The sequence below is a fragment of the Phaenicophaeus curvirostris genome, chromosome 5 (genome assembly GCF_032191515.1).
Source record: "Phaenicophaeus curvirostris isolate KB17595 chromosome 5, BPBGC_Pcur_1.0, whole genome shotgun sequence".
In the NCBI taxonomy this organism is placed as follows: Eukaryota; Metazoa; Chordata; class Aves; order Cuculiformes; family Cuculidae; genus Phaenicophaeus; species Phaenicophaeus curvirostris.
The window spans coordinates 68,165,833-68,192,621 of record NC_091396.1 but is presented as its reverse complement, the minus strand read 5'-3'; the positions used below and the strand labels follow the sequence as shown (position 1 = coordinate 68,192,621).

The 26,789-nt window shown below is 48.4% G+C and overlaps 1 protein-coding gene across 1 annotated transcript; it reads right to left on the bottom strand.

Moving 5' to 3' along the window:
- On the bottom strand, nt 1-26,789 carry GCH1 (GTP cyclohydrolase 1). The gene is made up of 6 exons (XM_069856918.1): nt 26,483-26,789; nt 9,770-9,879; nt 7,492-7,547; nt 4,003-4,034; nt 2,988-3,072; nt 1-2,270 (listed from the first exon to the last, which is right to left on the bottom strand). Exons 1-6 carry the CDS (start codon nt 26,772-26,774, stop codon nt 2,144-2,146), a joined length of 702 nt encoding a protein of 233 aa, XP_069713019.1. The 5' UTR covers nt 26,775-26,789; the 3' UTR covers nt 1-2,143.

The window sequence follows — 26,789 nt, the reverse complement described above, 5'->3', positions numbered from 1 at the left end:
AAGGATAATACTGTGCTTTAATGTTTTAGAGACAACGGACTTCTACGTGGTACACCAGCAGGCTGTACGCACTATACATATATACACACCGGTTGTAGTTAAAGCTTGTGTATTTGAACAATATTCATGTTCCAAAAAATGCACCAAGTCTTACAACAACAAAATGTGAACAAAATCCAAGGCCACACAGAGAGAGGTATGTGTTAAGGACTACAGGTCACATGGAAATAAAAAACAGAGGTGGTGCAATGCGAACTTTATCCTGAATAGAGATAAGTGGTTAAAACGCAACATTTCTTCACCTCAGGAGCAAGACAGCGTTTTACAGAGACTTAATTCCCAACCTAAAGCAAGCGAAGAGAAACAAATGTACTGGTGTGCCCCTTTGGTCCTCAAATTCTCCTTCCAGTTCTTGAGCTAAAAACGGAAAGAGTCTTACTCTGAACATCAGGCAAGAAAGATTTAAGGCTTTTCAGCTGGATACCTGAAACATATACTGAACTGAAGAGTGGCAACATCCACCCTCAATCCTTTAAGGAGAACAAATGCCACAGGGTTGTAGTTTATCAATGTGCAACACAGCCTGTTAGGGTAGCAAACACTTCCACAGTGCCCAACTCTACAGATTCCAGGACGGAGGGGATAAAAGAGCTTTCCAAGAATGCTGTGAAGGTCATCAAGGTAAAATCAGTGCGATTAAACACATAAGGATCTTGAACGTTCTTTAGGCCCAATGGAAATTAGACCAGATGTGATTTTCATTTCGTTTCCAGCATGGGTTGAAGCAAGGGACAGGAATGTTGGGAAGATCGAACGTGCCAGACCAGGAACTGCCTTTGAGGTGAGTGTACCGAACATCTTGGATTCATTTTAGGCAAAGCCAAAATGACCATGGGAACCTGCACTGTGGGCAGCTGACATCCTGGATGACATTTTACGCTCCTGTGCTCACTTGGAGAAGGGTGGTTTTCATTTGCACCTCATGTTTACCCAGTTAAGAGTTACAAAACACCCATTAAAATGATAGCAAAGAATAATAAATTCAGCCAAGTCCAGCTGACCAAAAACCTTTTTGAACACATACTGCCACATATGCAGAAAAAAAGGGGGTTTAATCCATTTTAACAGCTCTGGAAAGGCTTTTCTCAGTTGCTTTTACAAAAGTTATCATTTCAGGTTACTTTCACCTGAAGGAAAGGCCAGGTACAAGGTGCTGCGTTGGGGATTCCGGTCCTTACCTTTGGTCCAACGTCTATGAGATGCAAATCTTGAAATCCTCGAAGAGAAATCTTCATTCTCAGATTACCAGACTAGACCGAGTTCCTCAGTTTAACCCATGGAAAACCAAGAAGGAAAGCTCAAGATACAAATACCATTAAAAATCTCTTTGGATATCTCAGCACTCAGCAGGCAGACTCGGGGTTCTTTTCCCCACCTCTGTTAAAAGTTTGCTTAAGAAAAGTAAGAAACTGACAGTTAAAGTGGTCAGACAGTCTGAGGCACGGAGAAAAAGGTGCGTAAACTCCTTTATATCGAGATAAGACTGTGCCCCAAATAATTTAGAAGTTAATTACCTGCATACTAAGAGGTTAGGAAAAATGCGGTTTAAATTTCTCAAACAAAAAAATACCCACAAAAAAAGGATGGTTAATACTAGCAGGAATATAAAACACTACCAGAGGAAACATCTCAGAGGTATAACATACCCACAGGGCTTGTAATAAAGTATCAGAGATCATTCAGGACCATCCTTTTCAAGCAGAGGCACGGTATTTGCAGCATAAACGGTTCTACAAGGATCTGCGGCTGCTCCATATTTATTATAACAAATACAACTATTTCATAAATATCCATTTCCCTCCCAAGCCAGGCTTTTCTCTTAACAGCAGCAGATTCTGCATTAGAGATGCAAAAAACATTGCCAAAACTCTATTCTTCTGTAATATCAGCATCACTGGAAAGCCAGGGGGAGCCGACCTCATCAGCACATTTTTCCTTTGCCATCAGAAGTCTTTTACCGCACAAAGACTATGACAACAATTCACAACCATTTAGTTTAAAAGTGAGACATAGGAACAAGTAAAAACAGACAGTGACACCGGACAGAACAACCTCCAAGTGCATTTCGAGATTAACAACAGTTTCAACTCCTGATGAGCGTCAAGAATTCTTCACGGGTCTTTGGATCTTCCCGGAACACCCCCAACATTGTGCTGGTTACTGTTTTACTGTTCATTTTCTGTACCCCACGCATTACCATACACATATGCCTGTAAGAAATGAGAGGGGAGTCAATAAATCAGGCATACTCGAAAGAAATAAGTAATCCCACCGCGAGAGATGTTTATTACACATCAGGTTATACTGAGGATGTATCAAAGCCTTCATACCCAGAATGGACGTCTGTCAGTAGTACCTCAGCTGTCCTCGATACAAAACAAAGTCAAATTCCCAGTCCCTGAGCACTGTCTTCTCTCCTAGAAAATCCCATCTTTCCAAGGTGCCCTCTGACCTCAGGGACGTGCCCGTTTCCAGTCTCATCCTTAGCTCTACTGGAGGATGCTCACTGAGAGCACGGACCCAGCGCCGCCGGGACAGGGGACCCCACTGCCAGCTGCCACATTCCTGCAGTGGATAAGGTTGTCCTGACACGTCCTGGCTGCCCCGTCCCTGGAGGGGTTCAAGGCCAGGTTGGATGGGGCTTGGAGCATCCTGAACCAGTGGGAGGTGTCCCTGCCCATGGCAGGGGTGGGACTGGATGGGCTTTGAGGTCCCTTCCAACTCAAGCCATTCCATGATTCTGCGATTCTCTGCTGAGGTTGGTTCCCACTTTAAGTCGCTCCAAAGCCCACTCCTGCCAGCACTCTGCCTCATCAACAGGCAGGGCACGCGGCCACTGGAGCCGAAGAGGCCATAAACCCACCCTGCAGCACCCATCTGGAATCATCCCCAGCCCACACCTGACACAGAACAGCTCAGGAACTTACGTAGCTTCAATAACCACTCCAACGCCGGCGGGCTGTAAGGCTTCTGTGATGGCTATTGCAATTTGTTTGGTAAGACGCTCCTGGACTGAAAGAGCGGGGAGGTCAGCATCAGGGTGAAACCTGACCAGCAAAGCACCACCCTCCTCATCCTCACCTCCCACTACGCCTGTTCCCCACCGCACACACAAGCTCTGCTCCTCCTAAATAAATTGCATTAGTACCAAATCTTATCTTCTGTTTCTATCCTGGAACAGACCTTTTATGTGCTTGTGATAGTGGGAGTCATTCTGCATTATGGCTTTACAGGCACTGCATTACCATGATTTGTTATAACAGCTCTCGCATTTCCTATTATGCATTAGATTTTCTTGCTTCTCTATTTTCTCTCAGTTCTTACGTATTTTTTCACTGGGTTTACTGCTGCGCTATTCACTTCCTACACACAGTTTATCTTTTTAAGAAAAGGAAATGGAAATAAAATGAGCAAGTTGAGAGCCTATTGTCCTGCAGAGCTTTGCTCCAGCACCCTCAATCCAGGGGTCTGACACCTCATGGTCACCAAGAGGCCAGGCTGAACCCCAGGACAAAGAAAGGAGGCTGAGCCCAACCCAGAGCCTCCCACCCTGCATCTCCCTCCACTTCAAGGGCAGCAGGCAGGCCATCTGAAACACAGCAACTCTCACTTTGTCTCTTCAGGCACGAGTTCTTGAAGGCATCTCTCAAATTATCTGTAGGAGAGTTCATCTCCAGCAGTAGCCTAGTCCAGTTATTCCTGGCAGCTGTATCTTGTAGCAGATTTATCCTCCGAATCAGTTACTGCCTACACCTAATTTCACAGGCACATTTTATCCTTCACGGGAAACATAGGGATGATGGATGAGAAACACTGATTCAAAACCACAGTGTTTTTCTTCACAGCAAGATTTGCACAGCTACAGTCCATCTACAATTACCAATACTCCGAGCTGGCTGGCAGAGGACTTCACACAACAAAACCAAAAATTCATCTGTTTACCTTGCAATCTTCTACTGTATATTTCCACGATCCTAAAAGAGAAAGGAAAAAGACATTGTTATACTTATTCCTACCTAACCATTGTCCAATTAACATGCTGCTATCAAACAAGATCACTGTATGGATCCGTGTTGTTCCTCGAAACCAACACGATATCACCCCGCTGCTCGATCCCAGCTGGCATTGTGCAAGGAATCCCCCCAGCAAATTACTGTGTTCAGTGCCAGGTTCCCCTACCTGCCACCCCAGAGACTATTCCAGGGGCAAACCTGTCACCTAATGGTTGGACTTGATGATCTTGCTGAATGACGAGAAGCTCGACATGAGCCAGAAACGTGCGCTCGCAGCCTGGGCTGCCTCAAAAGCAGCGAGGCCAGCAGGGCAAGGGAGGGGATTGTGCCCCTCTATTCTTCTCATGTGAGAGCTCATCTGGAGTATTGTGTCCAGTTCTGGAATCCTCAATATAAGAAGGAGATGTAGCTTTTGGAATGGGTCCAGAGGAGGCTACGAGGATGTTCCGAGGGCTGGAGGACCTCCCATCCAAGGACAGGTTGAGAGTTGGGGTTGTTCAGCCTGGAGAAGAGAAGGCTCCAAGGAGCAGCTTCCAGTACTAAAAGGAGCTCCAGGAAAGCTGGGGAGGGGCTCTTCACAAAGGCTTGTGGTGACAGGACGAGGGGCAATGGGGATAAACTGGAGAGGGGCAGATTTAGACTAGACATAAAGGAGAAATTCTTCACTGTGAGAGTGGTGAGACAGTGGTCCAGGTTGCCCAGGGCAGGGGTGGCTGCCCCATCCCTGGAGGGGTTCAAGGCCAGGTTGGATGGCGCTTGGAGCCCCTGATCCAGTGGGAGGTGTCCCAGCCCATTGCAGGGGTTGGAATGGGATGGGCTTTAAGGTCCTTTCCAACCCAAACTATTCTATGATTCTATGATCTTGGAGGTCTTTTCCAACCTTCTGTGATGCTATGATTCTCCTTACAGCTTCTTCCCTGGACTGCCTCTTTTGAATTACTTTTACCACCACACACCTGCATCACACAGTTACAAGGGAATCCTTGCCCAAAGACTCCCTGAAAGCTAACCCTTGAACTGAGCTCAGACCACCTCCTTTTGCTTCAATCTAAACCAAATGCTGCTTTAAGGACAATTCAGATATTGGGTTTCCCCAGAAGACTTCTGAAATTAAGCAAGAGATGTTTTAGATTCTTGCATTTAACCACAAATTTAACTAAGAACAATGAGACAGAATGGTTTTTCCTCAAAACAGACACTCTCCACCCATATATCACATTTCAATGTAGGGATCACCTTAGTGCCCCTCTCGAACACAAGTTGAAATTTAAGACATTCGTGGGACGATGCAAGTGTTACAACAATAATTTATTGCCGCAGAACCGTAACCTATTAGAAAGGTCTAATAACTCTGTAAATCAAGGGGTTATTCATGCCAACCTCAAATGCTTAATTACACATCAAGTGGCCACGTAAAGAAGTTGCTATAGAAAGCTTCAGTACTTCCCTGGTCAGACCAGACAAAAACCAGACACTGGTTGGCAGCCTGAGGCATGAGTTACAAGAAACATTTCTGACAATGAGACTTGCCTGGTGTTTTGGAGAGAATTATACTCAGAAACTCCCCTCCAGAAAAGAAATGCTTGTGTTACAGCTACTCTAAACAAAGCAACATAATTTTTAGATTAAATATATGGGTAGGAAACAAGCTGATGCTCAGATATTTTTGCATATAAGAACTCCTGTTTGTGTGGAAAGTTATTTGCATTAACGTTTTCAAGCCTGAGCTTAAAATCCGAAGAAAGATGTTTGTTTACTGAATGCAGGTCATCCACAACTACAGAAACTCATCACATGAGACTAATCCTATTATGAAAGATTAGACCTACAATACCAGCAGCCTCACAAATCTGCGTTTGAACACCAGTTGCCTTATAAAGGGCACAGAAGGGATGCAGGGTTCGGCCCCCCAATCTCTTCATGGCAAGCACTCAGAAGGGAGTGAGGACCAAGAATGTTTTGTTACGCAAGAATGTGATCTTTTAACTACTGGAGTTGATGGGAGTTTTACCCTAACTTGAAAAAGAGGCAAGACTTAACCCTTCGAGCACAGCACAGAACACCTTGTACGTATTCAAGCACGTTTCTATACTGAGAATAAGCACGAGGGATGTTGTGTACTTGTTGCCATTTGCATTAAAAATCACCGAAGACAGTTTTGAGCTCCTTTTTACATCTGCAATTCAGAAGCAACCAGCGCAAGCACAAATCAACCGACTCATATTTCAAATGTGATCCTTGATCCTGCATTCAAGCCCTGCAGAAACGAAACCAAGTATTAAAGTCAGTCTCTTCAGGAGGGATGTTTGCCTTCAGAAGTCCAATTAAAAAAAATAAAAAGCCCACACCACTTAAGAAGATCCATCCACACGAGTGGCGGCCAACACAACGCCAGCCGGGAGCTGCCAAGGCGGAGACGTGACCTTCAAAGGGCACTTCCACTTCCAAACTCAAACTCAACAGTTTTGCAAGCAGAGCACAGAGCAGAGCCGATCGACTATAAAGTGATTTAGTGTTGTATCCTACACATTTCTTACCCGCTAAGAAAAGCCAGTGGGCACGCAGATTTACAAGGCTAATTCTCATTAGCATTACTGGAACTACAGCAAGATTAACAGACGATATCAGGGAAAGTATAAGCAAAACCTTTGTGGGCTGCCTGAACCACAGCCAAGTTTCCCGATTCGTTTCTCAAGAAAGGTTTGTTTTCCCTTCCACTCTGGCCCCCAGTCCTCTCCTTATCAAAGGGATCTACCATCCTCTTCCTCACCAGAACTAGAAAGCACTGCTAGATAACAAGACTCGGTGCAATAATTGATTCAAAGACACTTGCTGAGGGGGGGAAAAAAAGCTATTTTACATAACAAATGGACTTCTCAAGTATATCATAATTGTTTTGTTTCTTAGGCAGAATTTTATCTATAAAATCCTCCCCGCAGTGTTCTCAGCGGGTGTCAGTGAAAGAAACACCAAATTTATCTGAAGAGTCAGCTAATAGATGAAAGCCTTAGATTGAATTTCTATCCAAAGAATGTGATCATTTACAGTTTGTGAGTTTTTGATTTCTGCTCTTATCAGTCAATAGACACAGAAGTAGTAAAACAGCTAGAGAACCCCACCGGTTTTGGTGACCAAATTCTCCACTGTTCTTGCTCCTGGAGACAACAACGCCTTGGAGGAACATTGGAAAGCCCTACAGCTCTACTGCAGTCAACCGATGTGAATTACCAGAGAGCTTTAAGACCCGGCTGTCCTCTCCCCAATAAACATAATGCTGAGGATTGGCCTAAATCCAAATCCAGGACACAAAGTGGGCTGAGCTTTAGAGGGAGACCAGATTAGAGAGATTAGCACAGTTAGCACACAGCTTGGAATCCTTTTTACAAATTAGCATCGTTTTCATTGCATTAACACTTACCTAGCAAGCTTGCTGAGGCCAAGTACTTGTTTGTTAGGAAGGTAGCCAATATGTACCTAGACAGAGGAGAACAAGCCATTAACAGAATCCAAACCATACTTCCAAAAGCAGATCTAACTCGTGCATAAAGAATGAGATGTGCATTTGCCCCAGAACTAACTCTGGAACAGTCCAGAAGTCTTAGAATGTGGGAGGAACATGCCACCATGCAAGCCTGAAGAACTATGGACCTAACGGAGACTGTAAATGCCTGGTGAGGTCAGTGCCCTGGGGAAGAACAGGTGAATTTTCTGAGGGGGAGAAAAATCACAGCTCTTCAAGAGTCAAGGCTTATGTTCCAAGTCTCAGGAATGCTACAGAGTACGACTACACTTGGGTACAAAAAGCAGTCCGTTACTCAGCACAGCGCTGTTCAGCTGAAATAAATAGACTTTTCTTTCAAGATCTAAAATGTAGGGGCCGGAGGGTGAGGGACTGTGCTTTGCTTCCAGTGAAAGCTCTGATGGCAAGAACTTAGCCACCCCAAACAGGCTGCGCCTACTGGCTAGGGGTTATTCTGCTTTGGTAGTACCACAGGTCACTGGGTCGTTAATTCAGCATCCATCCTGCTCAGATCAGGACAGGCTGAACATCTGTGCTGAACACTAAGCTGCACTAAACTGGAATACATTCTTGAGAAGAAATATGCTCAAAGGTAGGGGGAAAGCCATTTGGCTTCTTGATTTTAGAAAGCAACAGGGGCTGCTGAATTGAAGCAGGTTTCCAGTTTTAACAGATAAGCCAGCATTTGAGTCACTGCTCCAGAGACTTGAAAGATTAGCCAAGGTACAGCAGGGGGGTGCTGTGCAGGATTCTGTCTCAGCGCTCTGCCTAGACGCCCCATCTCAGAGCCCTGTTTTGCTGTACCTGCCATCAGAGGCACCACAGTGCACCTGGTTACCTGGCTAACTTGCTCTTTCCTATCACTTCTGTTGGGTTATCAACTCACTGACACCTGAAAAGACATGAAACATCGCAGATAAAATAAGAGACAACTTCAAAATAAGTGTTGAATCTTCTTCCCCGGAGAGTATTTCTGTGAATTTCTTTATTTCATTTAAGATAGAGCTAAAAATACAGGACCTACAGGTTGATATTTGCAGGCTGTTTGATGTACCCAACAGAGGATGGTTGGTCTGAGAATATTTAGAGCCACGCCAAGTCATTTAGCAGCCCATTATCCAGGGAGGATCAACTTGGTGTTTGTGAGATTTCTCCAAACCGCACAGGCTCAACAGCTAGATGTAAAAAAATACACGTACTGCCACAAGAATAATGAAGAGAATATACACAGTGCGAGTAACCAAGAAGAACAGGCAACATGGAAAGCTTACACAGAAAAAAAGAAGTTACCTCATATTCCAGTATAAAATACTAGCAGTGAGAAAAGAAAGCAGATGAAATTGAGTTGACTCAACTAAATAAATGGCTGGTTTCTGTCGAGGTGTTTTAATTTGGGGAGACAGTTCTCCTAGAACATGTGTGGCACCTCTGGAATCTTATGGACAAGAAAAGCACTTGCTACTCCCTGACCTGTGAGTACTTTATGGCAGAACAGATGGATCAGAATAAGCTCCATCCTTCTGTTCTGATATGGGAATGAAGGGACCGAGATGGGCAGAAGGGACTATCCGCTCTGAACTCTTCGTCACACCCACAGCAGTTAACTCAAAATTTTCCCTTTTATTTTTTGAAGGTGTTGGCATCACACCATCTGGAACACCAGCCCCTTTCACAGGAGTCCCAATCCAAGCAGCCTCCTGCCAGTCCATTTTGGCCACCCGGTCCCTGGCTGGGCTTGCTTCGTTAAGCCAGGGCTGCCAATCCAAAGTTTGTTCCACTCCCAGGGGGTTCCCGAGATGAACGTGCACTAGAGAGCTCTGAGCCAGAAGCTAAATCCGTGGCAGAGCCAGCGTGCAGGGGGAGCTGGTTTAATGTCAAGACGTCTGCCCTCAAGGCTTGTTGCTGCTTCACCAAGAAGAGCTTTGATATGAAATGTCAGAAACCATTAGATTACTTAGACCAGGAAAGGTTGAGCATTGTATTTTAGGAGTTTAAATCCAAATAAAACTCACATTAAGAAGGTCTTCCTTATTTATATTCTGAGGATTAACTTCTAGAATCATAGCCGTAAGCAGTAAATACTTATAGTTTTAAAAGCTTTGTAGTTACAGCTGCAAAGTCTTTTACATGTTCTTTAGGTCTTTTATCGTGTATTTGTTCTGTGAGGAAGAGTTACCTTTCCAACAAATGGAACGAGGTGATGCTCACACAATGAGAACATGTCTATGTCCTTCACAATTACCATCTCATCATGATCTTCATCAAAAATGGCATCATTCAGAACATCTGAAATTAAACATTCGCATTAAAAATAGAATAAATGCACAAGCATGGAAGGCTCTTCCAGCCAGTATCTGAGAGAGCTCACAGCGAGAGCATCGTGCTCTCAGAATACAGGCTTTAGGGTTAAGATAGGGGAGGCAAGGAAGGAGCATCATTACAAGCACGTCTTGGTTTGCATACAGTCACACAATTGTTGCTGTGCTACGTTAACCTCCCTACACGCTCAGCAGAAGTCAGTCCATAGCGTTTTATTTCACAGAATCATGGAATAGTTTGGGTTGGAAGGGACCTCAAAGCCCATCCAGTTCCACCCGTGCCATGGGCAGGGACACTTCCCACTGGATCAGGGGCTCCAAGCCCCATCCAACCTGGCCTTGAACCCCTCCAGGGATGGGGCAACCTGTGCCAGTGACTCACCATCTTCACAGGAAAACAGACCTTCCTAAGACCTCATCTCAATTTCCCCTCTTTCAGCTGAAACCCGCTCCCTCCCATCCCACCCCTGCACTCCCTGATCCAGAGCCCCTTCCCAGCTTTGCTGTACCCCTCCTTTCAGTGCTGGAAGGTCACTATAAGGTCTCCTCAGAGCCTTCTCTTCTCCAGGCTGAACAACCCCAACTCTCAGCCTGTCCTCGGATGGGAGGTGCTCCAGCTCACACAGGGCTCCAGGTGGGTCTCACCAGAGCAGAGCAGAGCAGAGGGGCAGAATCCCCTCCTCACCCTGCTGGTCCCACTGCTTTGGATGCAGCCAAGGACACAGCTGGTTTCTGGGCTGTGAGTGCACACTGCCAGCTCATGTTGAGCTTCTCATCCACCAGCACCCCAGGTCCTTCTCCTCAGGGCTGCTCTCGATCCATTTTATTTAAATAACAGTTTGAGCTCAGGTTAGATCAAGTCTAGTCTTTACAGAATCACTGATATCTTAGGAGCAATAAGGGCTACAGCTGATAGAGCCAGTTCTGAGAAGGACAGCACACCTCAAAGTGAGCTTCCATCAGCAATGCTGAGCCTGAGGTTTGAGAAGAGCTAAGCAAGCCCAGCTTTTTCTTCAAACACTTCATCACTGTCTTCAAGGAGGCTTGGCACCCAAATACGATACTCCCTCATTCCATCCTGAAACACAGCAGCCAGCAGCTGTTCAGGCATACACAGAAATCAGAGACAGCTCTCTATCCACAGACTAGGGAGAGATTTGAATCATAAAATAACCATAGAATCATAGAATCACCAGGTTGGAAGAGACCCACCGGATCATCAAGTCCAACCATTCCCATCAAACACTAACCCATGTCCCTCAGCACCTCGTCCACCCGTCCCTTAAACCCCTCCAGGGAAGGGGACTCAACCCCCTCCCTGGGCAGCCTCTGCCAGTGCCCAATGACCCTTTCCGTGAAAAATTTTTTCCTAATGTCCAGCCTGACCCTACCCTGGCGGAGCTTGAGGCCATTCCTTCTCGTCCTGTCCCCTGTCCCTTGGGAGAAGAGCCCAGCTCCCTCCTCTCCACAACCTCCTTTCAGGCAGTTGGAGAGAGCAATGAGGTCTCCCCTCAGCCTCCTCTTCTCCAGGCTAAACACCCCCAGCTCCTCCTGAACTGCAAGCAGGCACGCATATGTATCATTCTGCATCTCAAAGTTAAGAGAGAATTAAGCGGAGAAACCCACAAAGATGGGTTTCAATGAAAAGGAGGAGAAAGGAGAAGAGACAGCTCAGTAAACTGACCATATATGACACTGCTAACCTCAGAGCACAGAAGAACAGATCACAGAATCATAGACTAGATCAGACTGGAAGGGACCTTAGAGATTACCTAGTTCCAGCCCCCTCTGCGATGATGCTCAGTTCACTTTCCAGACTTAGCAGCCCCTGACACATCCCCAAGCAACCCTGACAGAGGCTGCAGCAGACCACTACCCACTCCACAAAGGCTGCAGGCAGCTGGACTGTGCTTCGAGAGGTTAAAAGGAGCCCCAGGGTAAGAGATGAAGCTTTTTGAAGCATGAGAGAGAACAGCTGTACAGGAGAGAAACAATATAGGGAGAGAACAGGGAAAGAGAGCTGACTGTACATAAGGGCTGATAAAGAGAATAAAGAACTGTGCAAACAAGTTAGCTCGAAGCCACGCTGGCTACTTGGAGTCTCTTTTAGGAACCAAAGTCACATACAGCATGGTCAGAAGGGGAACCAGGATGCTCAGATGCTTCACCTGCAGCAGAGCTTAGCCCCTGCAGCGGCAATTACACGAATTAATAGTTGTCTGCTCTACTTGCCTTTATGCCTCCCCCTGACATGCACGTACACCTAACGGCCACCATCTGCCGTCGATAACGTATCATCATCACGGAGCAGTTTAATTTCCTGCTTGCTATCAGCACAGGTAACCCTGGAAACTGCGCGCAAGACGTTCTGCCTGCGACGCACGTTCTTTCACCGAGAAGGGCTGGCAACCTGCAAGACAGCGAGGCTGACCCCAAAAAGGCTCTGGATCAGCTTTGTTGCTCTTCTCTGGACTCGCTCCAGAGCCTCAACATCCTTCTTGTGGTGAGGGGCCCAGAACTGAACACAGGATTCGAGGAGCGGTCTCACCAGTGCCGAGTCCAGAGGGAGAAGAACCTCCCTGGACCTGCTGGCCACGCCGTGTCTGATCCAAGCCAAGATGCCTGTCACCTGGGGAGCACCAAGCAGTTGTGTAACTATGAATGCAGCCAGGAATAGCCAGAATCCAGGCAGGAATAGCCAGAATCCAAACCAGAGCTGGCTCAGAGGAGAGGGAAGGGGAGGACAGAGCAACCACCTGGGTTCTTTCGCTCCCTCCCGCATCACTCTGAAGTGATGTGCCATTTCCTCAGCAGAAAGGCAAACAGAGGCTTCATCAAACCTGCTACCTCGCCCAGCATTATTAAAACAAAATCCAAACAGATCTGTGAAGCATCTCCAGAGCGACTGCTGCCGTTATTAGACCACCAGCTTGGCTCACACCAGCCCTGGCAGGAGCGGATCAAAGCCTGATGTTAGATACGGATTTACGTCAGCGGCAGACGGTTCAGAACGACCCAAAACGACCACGTTCTCATTAAGTCACGGTAACGTGTGATGCCGTGCAAGGCCAAAGCCACAACAGAAGGTGCTTCAGCCATGAAGTCTCATACACACGTGCACATATAGAAGAGCCTTCTCTTCTCCAGGCTGAACAACCCCAACTCTCTCAGCCTGTCCTCATATGGGAGGTGCTCCAGCCCTTGGATCATCTTCGTGGCCTCCTCTGAACTTGCTCTAACAGAGCCACGTCCTTCCTGATATTTGTATATGTGTATACGAATTAATTAATGTATAAAACACATAAATAAATCCTTACAAACCTCATCTAAGGAATCTAAGTGCAACACTGGAATGCGTTGTATGATGGAGCAGCTGTTAGCCCTATTTTAAAGCTGGGGGGAAAGAAGGTTAAGTGACCTTTGAATCATCGTACAGGCAACTTTATGGACAAAATGCATCCTTCTCATGGCTAAAGCAATCAAACAGGAACACAAAGTTCATCCATCCTTCCTGCATATCCCCTCTCAGGCCATCACCCATCACATCCAAGGGAGTTATGGAGGTGTGTGAGCAGATTCCTGCATCAGGAACATCATCCCAAAGCTGTGGGGAGCTTCACATTTATACAGGTCTTGCCAATTCTGCAACTTCTGAGGAACTTCTACAAATTCTGAGGAGCGGCTGAGAGAGCTGGGGGTGTTCAGCCTGGAGAAGAGGAGGCTGAGGGGAGACCTCATTGCTCTCTACAACTGCCTGAAAGGAGGTTGTGGAGAGGAGGGAGCTGGGCTCTTCTCCCAAGGGACAGGGGACAGGACGAGAGGGAATGGCCTCAAGCTCCACCAGGGGAGGTTTAGGCTGAGCATTAGGAATAAATTTTTCACGGAAAGGGTGATTGGTCCCTGGCAGAGGCTGCCCAGGGAGGGGGTTGAGTCCCCTTCCCTGGAGGGGTTTAAGGGACGGGTGGACGAGGTGCTGAGGGACATGGGTTAGTGATTGATGGGAATGGTTGGACTCAATGATCCAGTGGGTCTCTTCCAACCTGGTGATTCCATGATTCTATGAACTTAGGTTTATTGACTCTTAGCAGCATGTTGCAGCCAAGTCACAGACAGTACCCGCTCAGCTGCATGACTTCTGCAGTTGTCCCTGCAGCAGCGGATATTGGTTTTAAGCCAAGCACCAGTTATTCCTTGAGAAGGACGAGCAGAGCCCATCAAGGACATCAGCTTGGTGTTAGCCCCTTCAATAACACCCACGGAACTACCAGATGATACAGGGAGGCAAAGCTAAAGCCAGCATGAGACCGAAGGCCACTATGTGAATAAATGACCGTAGTGTTGAGAGCCCCAGTCGCCCCTACTATCTCCACTCCCTCCTGCTCACACCTCACAAGCCTGTTCTCCTGAAAAAAGCTTCAAGCCTGTCCATCCCTAGTGTTTCCCCTCTGAAATCCAAAGCCTCGTGTTGACAAGTTATGCGAAGAGTAGCTGCGATGAGATGCTGCGCTATGTCCCACGGCAGCACTTGTTTTCAGTGATTACAGAGGAGAGACCTGCTTGGCAGAAACTCACACACCTCGTGCGGAGAAGCAATACCATTTTATCTAACTTTGTCTGCCTTTTATTTGTTTTTAGTCACTCAATTTGTAACAGCGTCAAATGGGGCCCCAACAGCTCAGCCTACAGCACGTGTTCTGCTCTCAATGAAGCTGAAAGAATGGGAAACAGCCTCAGCTTAACCAGTCCAGAAGCTAAACTGGTGATAAATTTGTGCCTCTGTTCCCATTCTTTCATTCTACCCAGGCCACGCTGCCTGCTTTGCTATCTTGATTTCAGTTTCTTCATTTGGAGGTCCCACAATGTTTACTTTTGCCACAAGCTATAGAAGTCACGTTGTCCCTCCCTGTCCCAGTTCACACACAGCAGTTTGGCCATTCCATCTCAGCTCTAAAATCTGCCCTTCTAATGCAACCAAACCTCTTCCATCCCTTCCTTCCATGGCACCAGGCTCTTCAAAGCAAAATTAGAAGTCAACAAGGCTTTTAGAGGGAAGGAGGGCTAGAAGTAAGTATTGCTAGCTTGGTTTCCTGACAAAGCAAGACACCTGCAGCTCAGATGAAACCCTCCACAGGCCACTTTTCATTAATACAAAGGGAAATCCTTCCTCTCAAATGATTCACCTCTTACTCCAGGTACCACCTACATAATCATCAATATCCATAGGGCAGGCCTAGCGTTTCCTCTGCTAGCAAGACGACGGAGATGCTCACACATGGTGTGTGACCTCTTCAAGTCACACCTCCTCTCGCTCTGCTTTTATTAGTCACGGCTGTGCTCAAGGGCTGCCACCAAGCCCTGTCTGTAAGCCAAAGGAGACTGCAATTAACACCATTTTCATTCTCCACCAGTCCAAAAAAAACTAAGGGAATTCACAGAATCATAGAATCACCAGGTGGGAAGAGACCCACTGGATCATCGAGTCCAACCATTCCCATCAATCACTAACCCATGTCCCTCAGCACCTCGTCCACCCGTCCCTTAAACCCCTCCAGGGAAGGGGACTCAACCCCCTCCCTGGGCAGCCTGTTCCAGTGCCCAAATTCACTATTTAAGTCATTAACCCTAGATGCACATTAATGAAAAGCTAAGATTTGAAGTAAAACACACGGCCGGGAGGAGAGGAATAAGCAGAAACATTATGATGGGGGGTTGGAACTGTATGATCTTTAAGGTCCTTTCCAACCCAAGCCATTCTATGATTCTATTCTATCATTTCATGTACAGTTGGGGTGCTCTTTAGATTATTCCAGCTGATTTTTCCCTTCAGCCTAGAGTTCAAGCTCCGCTGTAGAACCTCAGTGCGTTGCTAAAACCGAACAGTCACCTCTGGTATAAGTTAACTCTTGAAACAGGGCAGAATGAATTTCCCCTTTATCTTCAAAAAGGGACAATAAAGCAAAACCATGAATTGGATGAAGACAGAATGAGAAAGACCTTTCAGGAGTTTGCGTCAGAGCTAAGCGAAAAGACCTGTTGCTATAGAAACTATCTGCATGGCTTTAATGTGACACGGGAAAGGAAAAGCACCTCTGGCAACCAAAGCAGCCACAGCCCACCTGGCAGCTGGCTCCGAAGGTGACGGGAATGAAGGATGGCAGCTCCTGCAGAGCAGCACTGCACCAGCTCCACAGCACTTCACATGTCCCATTGATACTGAGCCTGCGAGACAGACGGCTGGAGCGGCGCAGGTTGTTCTCACCACGAGATAAAATACCTCCCTGAGGTGTCAAGTTGCTCCACTGCTCTACTTTACGGGAGTCAGGCTGAGGACAGTTAAGTGTCTACAGGATGAGGGCAGGCTGGGATTCCCCGATGCTGGTCCTTGAGCTAATCATAGAATCACCAGGTTGGAAGAGACCCACCGGATCATCGAGTCCAACCATTCCCATCAATCACTAACCCATGTCCCTCAGCACCTCGTCCACCCGGCCCTTAAACCTCTCCAGGGAAGGGGACTCAACCCCCTCCCTGGGCAGCCTCTGCCAGTGCCCAATGACACTTTCCATGAAAAATTTTTTCCTGATGTCCAGCCTGACCCTCCCCTGGTGGAGCTTGAGGCCATTCCCTCTCATCCTGTCCCCTGTCCCTTGGGAGAAGAGCCCAGCTCCCTCCCCTCCACAACCTCCTTTCAGGGAGTTGTAGAGCCACTCTGGCAGAGACAGGCTATTCTCCCGATGCCCATTACACAGCTCCAGACTGTCCTCACCGACAGCCCCTGTGGTCTCCAGGGGGACCCATGGGGCTCGGCTTCCCGCTGCCACTTTCAGAGCTCAGGCCACGAGAAGCAGGCATCCGACGGGAGTCGTTGGGCAAATTGCCCCATCCCACTGGTCTGGGGAGAGTAAAGTTCAGGCTGAGATCACGCACCTTCCGCTCTTCCAGGAACTGAGACAGTCCCACCAAATCAACAGCAGGGAACCTTGCCTCAACTCTGAACAGGTCATGGTTTGGCAGATACTCTGGAAGAGCAATGCCGTGAGCCAAAGGATCAACCATTCCCTAAGGCAGGACCAGCCGGGGTCTAGCTGTCTTCCTCCAGAAGTTGCTTCTCTTCATCCAGGGATGGAGGTGACCAACAGAACAGAGATCACAAGCTAACAGCTGGACACATGGTAGGGAAACCAACCGACTACAGGGTCAGAGCTAAATCTGGAAGGCAATCACCATCAACACCTTTATATGCTGCTGGGTACGCAGTAAGATGTTGTCAAAACTGAATTTTTTCATTTAGCCATGTGATGACACTACAGGATAACTGTAGTTAGAGAAAAATACTCCAGACAAAACCCAAGAAAATTATTACAGCCATCCGGTATGAAAAAGGCACTAGGAATTCATTATGCATACAGAGAAAAGAATCAGGCTACAAAACCACTCGTTCCTATCAAGAGTTTACACTGCTACAGAAAGTTAATGCTTTCAGGTTGCCAAGCACGGGATGGTCTGAGTATGCCAATCCACAACAGAATTACTGTTCACTTCAAGAAGTCTTGAAGAGCTCTGGAAAGAGACATGGTCTAAGATGCCCCGTCACTATTTAATTAGGTAATAAGAGTTGAAAAGCTGGAGAAAATCAAACAGGCACTATATGACTTCCCTGCCGTAACACACCTCCCTAACAGGAATCAAGAGAAACCTCAGATACAGAAGAATTTACAAGTTTGTGATCAATATTTCAGAGATTTCATCACTGCCACACCAAAGGATGAGAAAGAGGTTCAGCTTCGGGCAGGAACCTTCGCTTCGGAAGCCAAGTCAGTTCCTCAGTTACCAGGATAGCGGTGAACCAGCTGTGTAACTTAAGGCACATTTCATTAAAGCAAAGAGGGAGGAAAAGCATCATTGCTATCCACCTACTTCTGGCCATGGTTGGTACAGAATTGTTTATTTTCCTATAAGACTTTCCACGTCGCAGTGAGAGTCTCAAGTCTATTCATAAGGGATCAGTTATCGCAGACTCTCAGATGAAGCCAAGATTAGGCTCTAGAAGGGAGGTTTATTAATATGAGGGAAAGCAGGGTTATGGAGATGCTCATTAAAATTTATCAGGATTTCAATAACTATTTCAACGTCTTGTATCACAGAAGGTGCTGAAAGTGCCCCCACCCCCACTTCTCTCCTAAACTGAAACAAAGGAAAACCGGAGAAGACAAACCACCACTTTGGAAAAGCAACGTGAAGAGAACAGGAGCTTTTAACCTCTTGGATCTTAACTATTAAGACATTTAATGCATTTCCAATAAAACCCTAAACAACCTTGCTGTCACTTGAGCATTAGTGGGCAGAGGAGGTGATCCTGGCAAGTCCTGCAGCCCAAGTTCCCAGCAGAAATTTCCCTGCACTGCTGTTTCGGCATGTGGGGGCACAAGCTGAGAAAAGACCCTTCCAAGAACCTTCCTCTGAAGAACCCTGTATTTCCCACCCACTGGTTTATAAGAAACAAGCCACGGCTCTATCACAATAATGCTGATGTTTATGTCATTAATAGCTCAGACTGTTGCATTTGGGAGAAGGAAAAGAACCAGCAGTGCCTTGTTTCCAAGAAAGAATGAAGTAACTCACCAGCTTCTCGCAAAGGGCAGTGCAGCTGATCAAACAGCCTTGTTTGTTTAAGCACTGCCCGTCTATTTTTACCTGTGATGCTTAGCACCTCTCTCTCATCCACAGCAAACTGAGGAGGCTTGGAAAAATTTATGAGCTTACCCCGCTATCGTCTGTCAAAATACCAAACCCACACAGACAAGAAGATGAAGGAAAAAAAGCCTGAAGGTTGCATTTTTTTTTCACTCCTCACCACAGGAAAAGCACAAACTAATGAGAGAGGAAAAGCAACATACACACAGTTCAGCAGGTGTTAATCTGCTGCATGAGACCCAACTAATTTGCTTTAAAATAAAAGCTGCACAGTGGAATCACTTACCTTCCAGGCGAATAAAACAAACGTACGTGCTGCCTTTCAACCTACAGGGGTTCAGAAAGCAAAGGGATCCTCTCCCCGTGTTGCTAATTTTCATCTCCATGTTAAACCCGCTGAAAGGGCAGCGGAACCTGCCAACAGGCTTGAGAGCGAACACGCCTTCCAGAGAAGTCTCACAGCTTTTATTCATCTAACTAGCACCATCACCGGTAACGACACTATTTAAGGAACATGCTGTTTGCCTACGGATGATGAAGAGAAGTTGACTTCCTACCACAGATGCAGACAACTTGCTCAGCCCTGAGCCTAACGTTCCCTACGGGATTGCACAGGCAGAGCCAACTCCTCTACAATTTGTCTTTTGAAACTAGAATCATAGAATCATAGAATAACCAGGTTGGAAGAGACCCACCGGATCATCGAGTCCAACCATTCCTATCAAACACTAACCCATGTCCCTTAGCACCTCGTCCTAGCATCACTGACACTCGATGTTTCTCTCACTTACCACCCAGCACTGCTTCGCGAGATTGATTCTGAAGTCCTCGGCTTGAGACACACGCCAGTGCTGCCTGCAATCTTGTATTTCATGTGTTCACTCATACACTGCATTGAGGTTTATAGGATTTATGCAGTCCCACAGCCACCACCTCTGAGGGTGACTTTAAGCCTTTACTAAAGGAAGAACAGGTCTCTCAAGGTTTAGGTTTCTTGTGTGGCAGGGAATTGCCTCAACCAACTATAAGGAAGCTCGATACGAGCCAGCAATGAGCACTCGCAGCCCAGAAAGCCAAGCCATGTCCTCAGTTGCATCCAAAGCAGCGTGGCCAGTAGGGAGCGAGGGGATTCTGCTTGTCTACTCCTCTCTCATGACACCCCACCTGGAGTCCCATGTCCAGTTCTGGAATCTCCAACAGAAGAAGGAGATGGAACGGTTGCAACAGGTCCAGATGAGGCCACAAAGACAATGCGAGTGCTGGAGCATCTCCCGTAGGAGGACAAGTTGAGAGAGTTGGGGTTGTTCACCTGGAGAAGAGAAGACTCCAGGAAGACCTTAGAGCAGCTTAGAGTCTCCCTTCCAAAGGGGCTCCAGGAAAGCTGGAGAGAGGCTTCTTACAAGGGTGTGTAGTGATAGGATGAGGGGAATGGCTTTAAATTGGAAGGGGGAAGATTTAGGTTAGACATTAGGAAGAAATTCTTCACCATGAGGGTGGGGAGGCCCTGGCCCAGGCTGCCCAGAGCAGGGATGGCTGCCCCATCCCTGGAGGAGTTCAAGGCCAGGTTGGATGGGGCTTGGAGCAACCTGAGGTGTCCCTGCCCATAGCAGGAGGGTGGAACTGGATGTGCTTTAAGGTCCCTTCCAACCCAAATCATTCTATGACAAAAGCAACCTGCTATCAGCAGTCCGGCTCATCTTTATTAGCCAAGAGCACAGGTTACTGTTCTGTAATATAATTCATACTCGCCGAGGGATGAAGCTGACAGATCTCACCCTGGAAAATAAAACATTTTTGGGTGCTCAGGCAGAAGCACTGAGTGAAATAGAGAAGTAAAGCTTCTGGTATCCTGTCTCCTGGGACGCCCTTACCCACGGAAAAGGTGGTTCCTGTGGCAGTGGCTGTGAGTCCAGGCAGATGCCCAGCTGTGAACTGCTTTTAATCTGGTCCCCAGGTGGATTTTATCTGAAACCACTGGAGCCATCCATGCTCCTCCAATAAAAGCTCCTTGGCTAGTACTATACAAGTGGTATCAATACTTTTGAATACATTTTGGTGAAGAAAGAGCGTCAGCCCTTTGGTAAAGCTGGGATTAATAAGGGAAATGATAATCTATAAAGAACAGATTTAGACATTTAGCGAGTAAACTCTGCTAATGGTTCTGAAATACAGAACTGAGCAGCTGCAGAGCACAGATAGCAGAGATGAAGAGGTAAATCAGGAACACGCTTTCTCCGCAGGAAAGACACACATAGCAGAAGCTGGAAAGCAGATCCAGCTTCTCTGTTACTCACATAAATCTGAATGCAAAGAAGGGATAGAATTTAGGTGTAATCTTCCCTACAAAATTAAGCTATGGCAAGTATAAAAATACAAATACAATGAGGTGTCATGGAAGCAAGGAGAGAACACGAGGGAGGAGACCAAGCATCCAGCACATTTAACCGTGCTCCAAATCTGCTATGTTCTCAGACACACGGTAACCAGAAAGATAAAGGAAAAAAAATATTGTTCTTACGGATCAATTATCAATCAAGGCTCAAAAAGAAAAACAATACTGATTTTGCCAACAGCTGAAACCACATGTCAGCTCAGCGGCTTTCAAGAGCATCCCTTAAACGCAAAGCAACCAGGGTTTCTGGAACCCAACTCCCCACTCGCACCACCTGGGTACCTCCTCCCGTACCACCCCAGAGGACACCGCGCAGGGCAGGTACCACCCTCATCCCTCACACCGAAATGCTTCCAGCAACCTGACTGCTCTCAGAAGTGTTTTGAGAGAAGAAAAAGCAAGGCACCGCTCGAATCAAACCCCCAGGAGCAGTGGGGAGCATCCAAGGCAGCCAGGGAGTGAGGAGCCACATAACCCCCATGTTCTCACTTACAGCAAGGAAGGCTCGAGCCAAGCACGTTAACCAGACCTCCTGCAGTGTACTTGCAACTCCACACTCTCCTTTGCTATATTTCATAATTCAGGGATATAACTGTTACATCACCTTTTGTGTTCCTGCACGGAAAATTAAAACGCCATCAGAAATAAATCACTTCTCTCCTTGCCTACCAGCACTGAGTGCACCCCTGACATCGAGTGCACCCTTAGCAAGTTTGCGGACGACACTAAGCTGGGTGGAAGTGTTGATCTGCTGGAGGGTCGGGAGGCTCCAAAGGGATCTGAACAGGCAGGACCACTGGGCAGAGTCCAGTGGGATGAGGTTTAACAAGGCCAAATGCCGGGTCCTGCACTTGGGGCACAACAACCCTGAGCAGCTCCAGCCTAGGAGAAGTCTGTCTAGAAACTGCCTGGAGGAGAGGGACCTGGGGGTGTTGGTTGACAGCGACTGAACATGAGCCAGCAGGGGCCCAGGTGGCCAAGAAGGCCAATGGCATCTTGGCTTGGATCAGAAACGGCGTGGCCAGCAGGTCCAGGGAGGTTCTTCTCCCTCTGGACTCGGCACTGGTGAGACCGCTCCTCGAATCCTGTGTTCAGTTCTGGGCCCCTCACCAGAAGAAGGATGTTGAGGCTCTGGAGCGAGTCCAGAGAAGAGCAACAAAGCTGGTGAGGGGGCTGGAGAACAGGCCTTGTGAGGAACGGCTGAGAGAGCTGGGGGTGTTTAGGCTGGAGAAGAGGAGGCTGAGGGGAGACCTCATTGCTCTCTACAACTACCTGAAAGGAGGTTGTGGAGAGGAGGGAGCTGGGCTCTTCTCCCAAGGGACAGGGGACAGGACGAGAGGGAATGGCCTCAAGCTCCACCAGGGGAGGGTCAGGCTGGGCATTAGGAAAAAAATTTTCACATAAAGGGTGACTGGGCACTGGCAGAGGCTGCCCAGGGAGGGGGTTGAGTCACCTTCCCTGGAGGGGTTTAAGGGACGGGTGGATGAGGTGCTGAGGGACATGGTTTAGTGTTTGATGGGAATGGTTGGACTCGATGATCCGGTGGGTCTCTTCCAGCCTGGTGACTCTATGATTCTATGATTCAGGTACGGAAGCAGACAGGCTCAGAAGGCTGATTTTAAGGGCTGTAGCTGTACTAGCATTCACTTCCTTGGTTTGTCTTTGTCGATCTTTTCTGGCTGTACAGGCTGACAACGCTCCCACCCACCGGCACGGGCTGCGGGCTCCGCTGGGGCCAGCTGAAGATGGGCACCTGTCGAAGCCCACTTTGCTTAAGCCCTGCGTTTGTACCATCGCTGCTGCAGAGAAGCCTTTGATACCAGCTGTAAGCCCTGTCTTTTCAAAAGCCTGCTGTCTTCTGCCTGGTGGGGAATAAACTTGAACACACACACACCTCACACCCTAAAAAAAATTCTGCCTTTTCAGACAGTTTCACATAAGGAACAGGATAAGCTGCAAAGTAAGCCTGAGAAAACCAGAGGTCGGGGCTGCTTTGTTCTGGTTTTGAGGGGTTTTTTCAGCTTTTTAGCTTGTCAGCAGGGAGGAACGGCAGGAACCACAGCCCCGCAGGTAGCTTTGTTCCCAAAGACTCTGTAGTTGTTGGCTCCAGGTTTCAGGATGTATTTAAAACTCCCAAGAGGAAGTTACTTCCATATCTACTTCCCCAGCCCACTCACTCCTTACACACAGGTCACTTCAGAGCTTCCCTGGACTTGTCCTTCAGCCACAGCTCTTTCCTCCGTTTGGCTGGGAAGAAGGGAAGCTGGGAATTGTGTAAGAGGAGGTGAGCAGCTGGAAAGCAGGACGATTCCCCACCTGCCACAGGAAGGGATGTTAAGACGACACCTTCAATCTATGTCCTAGAAAGAAAAGAAACACGCAGTCCAAGAGCACAGCACCCAGCAGTGACACTTTCCACTCCTAGATATAACGAAGCTCTCTCCTGGGTATGGATATTCAGGGGAGGGGGTTATCCAGAACTACTCTGTTTAATGAAATCTGTGTGAGATTGGGACAGACTGGAGCAGGAAAAAAAAGCTATTAAAAAAAAAAAAATCCTAAGGGAATGCATAGCTCTGCAGACAAAATGGGAAGCAGGAGAACAGAGGTCAGCAACCTCACCCAGGTTCAGTAGAGAGATGAAACCAGCACTAAAAAATCCTTTTGCCAGAGACCACCGGGATGATAGAAACCTCCTGTGCTTTACAGCAGTAAAGAGACACACGGAGTCCCTAAGTGAGGAAAGTTACTGGAGAGGGACTGTTCACAAGGGCTTGTAGAGACAGGACAAGGAGCAATGGGTACAAACCAGAGAGGGGCGGATTTAGACTGGACATAAGGAGGAATTTCTTCACCACGAGTGTGGTGGAGTGTTGGACCAGGCTGCCCAGAGCAGGGGTGGCTGCCCCATCCCTGGAGGGGTTCAAGGCCAGGCTGGATGGGGCTTGGAGCCCCTGATCCGGTGGGAGGTGTCCCTGCCCATGGCAGGGGGTGAGAACTGGATGATCTTTAAGGTCCCTTCCAACCCAAACTATTCTATGATTCCTAGTAGAAAAAGGATCATTCTGCGAGACTCTGGTGCAACCTCATCTCAAACACACCATGAGACACGACTAAAGGAGGAGGGGAAAGAGGGTGGGCACCACAGCCCAGAGCCTATTTCCACATCTAAGCCTGAAAGCCCAGTATAAACTGGAAAGCAAAACAAATACCAAGGCAGAAATGCTGTTCCTGAGGGGAAGGCAGGACACAGCATCGACACATGAATCACAGAATCACTAGGTTGGAAAAGACCCACTGGATCATCGAGTCCAACCATTCCTATCAAAGTCCAGTCATCGAGGCCAATCACTCCTATATCCTACGAGGACAACCGGCCACGGGTAAGTTAATGCTGGAAGTTATACGCAAGCCGGTTTCGTAAGAGCCAACAACTGAGAAGTGAAAAAGAAACCAAACACAAAAGCCAACCTTTAAGCTGAAGCACAGTGCACTCAGGAAAGAAAAAACTCTTGACGTGCCAGCAGGAAGCCCTCCGATGCTCGCTGTCAGCGCAGCTTCCATCGAGCCGCAAACCCCACTGCAGTCCTGGGGCACCCCGAACACCGGCGCTGCGCTCCGGAGAGCGGAACACGCTCGGCTCCTCTCCGATTCCCACGCAAAGGGACTCCCCGACAGCATTCGCACCCCTCAGCCACTAGCAGGAACTTACCTTTTACCGTAAGAGGGAGCAGAAGGGGGAATCCCCCCGTTTCCCAAGCCTTTTTTTTATTGTTTGCAATGGGTACAGTCCACAGGGGAAAGGCTGAGCAGGGAACTGATGTAAAAAGCTAAGTTTTCAAGCAGGGTTTACACTGCACTGGAGCCAAGAGCCAGGTCTGGAGTTGCTAGTGACGAGGAGAACAAATCCCCCCCAGTTCCACTCCTCCTGCCCTCAGGGAAGGCAGCAAGCGACGCTCACCTGGGGCGATTCTATGATTCTAACTCACCTGGGGCAGGGGATGCGAGTGTGAGGTACCTCTACATCTTCATTCACTGCTGGGACCCTAAGACGGGGCTGGGATCTCTCTGACCTCCTTCCTCCTCCCCTCACTTCAAGTTTCACTCCCACCTTTGAAAAACCTCACCTGATGAGAGAACAGGACGCTTCCCAAGGAACAGGTCGCCCAGAGAGGCAGTAGAGGCCCCATCTCTGGAAACATTCAAAGCCAGGTTGGATGGGGCTCTGAGCAACCTGACTGACCTGAAGCTGTCCCTGCTCACAGCAGAGGAGATGGAACTTTAAAGGTCCCTTCCAACCCAAACGGTTCTACGATTCTATGAAAATCAAGCCACCCACACCTGCTAACAGATGAGTGCTCCTACTTCGGGCTCAGCTGAGATCGGGGACAAATAACAAGTTTCTCTGCCAGAGCTGGAAAGTTTGCACCAGGAGAGGGAAAGCAAAAGCACTTGCTTTGCTGCTGCTGACTTTACCGACAAGGTGGAGCAGCGAGATGCTGATGGAGCAGTGGGGAGCCCGGGTTAGGAGATGGAGCAGGGAAGCAGCATCCTGGCTCGGGGCACCTCTGCACCTGCATTCACTGTAGGGACCTCAAGATGGGGCTGGGATCTCCTCGACCTCCCCCCTTCTCCTTGTCTTGCTTCCTCAAGCTTCATTTCCACCTTGGAAAAAACTCACCTGATGAAAGCATGAGCAGAGCAGGACCATTCCCAAGGAATATCAAGCCATCTACGTCAGAGACAAGTGCTCCTGTTTCTGGACACAGCCTGGCTCAGCCAGACAAGGGACAACCAAGTCTCCAAGCCAGAGCTCGGAGACCTCATTGCTCTCTACAACTACCTGAAAGGAGGTTGTGGAGAGGAGGGAGCTGGGCTCTTCTCCCAAGGGACACGGGACAGGACGAGAGGGAATGGCCTCAAGCTCCACCAGGGGAGGTTCAGGCTGGATATCAGGAAAAATTTTTTCTCAGAAAGGGTCACTGGGCACTGGCAGAGGCTGCCCAGGGAGGGGGTTGAGTCACCTTCCCTGGAGGGATGTAAAAGATGGGTTGACGAGGTTCTCATGGCTTAGTGGCAGGTGGAATAGTTGGACTCGATGCTCCTGGAGGTCTTTCCCAACCCAGTGATCCTGCAGTTCTGTGAAAACCGAGCCGCCTACACCTGCTACCAGAGACGCGCTCCTGCTCCTGGACACAGGGCCAACCGCGCTTCGATGCCAGAGCCGGAAAGTTTGCAGAAGAGGGAAAAGCAAAAGCACCTGCCGCTCGATGGGCTTGGAGGTCCCTTCCCAACCCAACCCATCCACGGCTCCACGAGAAACGAGCCGCCTCCTACACCTGCGACAGGTGAGGCTGAGCCGGGACGAGGGGTTAGAGCCGGAGCTGGGAAGCCGGCCCCACGAGAGGGGGGAAAGCGAAGCCCCTCGAGCAGCTGGGGGAGCAGGGGGGGGGGCGATCAGCCGTGCCGGGGCCGAGCTCCCTACCCGAGATGGTCTCCTGGTAGCCCTTGGTGAAGAACTGCATGGCGGTGGCCGCTCTCCAGGGCGTCCTGAGCAGCCCCTGCCGCTCGGGGTCCTCTCCCAGCGAGCGCAGGATGGAGCTGTAGGCGGCGGCCAGGCTGGGCAGGCTCAGCTCGTTGTCCTCCTGGCTGCGGGGACGCTCCCCCCGGCACCCGGCGCCCCCCGGGGACCCCCGAGGCTGCTTCTCGCCGCCCCCGGGGGCAGCCGGCAGCCGCTCCTGCCGGGGGAACCCGTTACAGCTCCGCGACGCCTCCATGGGCTGCGGGATCCT

What these genes read in the sequence shown, in the direction of transcription:
- GCH1 (XM_069856918.1), bottom strand. Translation starts at nt 26,774, where the DNA reads ATGGAGGCGTCGCGGAGCTGTAACGGGTTCCCCCGGCAGGAGCGGCTG. An exon ending in ATACAGTAGAAGATTGCAAG is followed by an intron (nt 3,073 to 4,002) that starts GTAAACAGATGA and finishes CCGCTCTTTCAG; the next exon opens with TCCAGGAGCGTCTTACCAAA. An exon ending in GGAGTGGTTATTGAAGCTAC is followed by an intron (nt 2,271 to 2,987) that starts GTAAGTTCCTGA and finishes CATTTCTTACAG; the next exon opens with GCATATGTGTATGGTAATGC.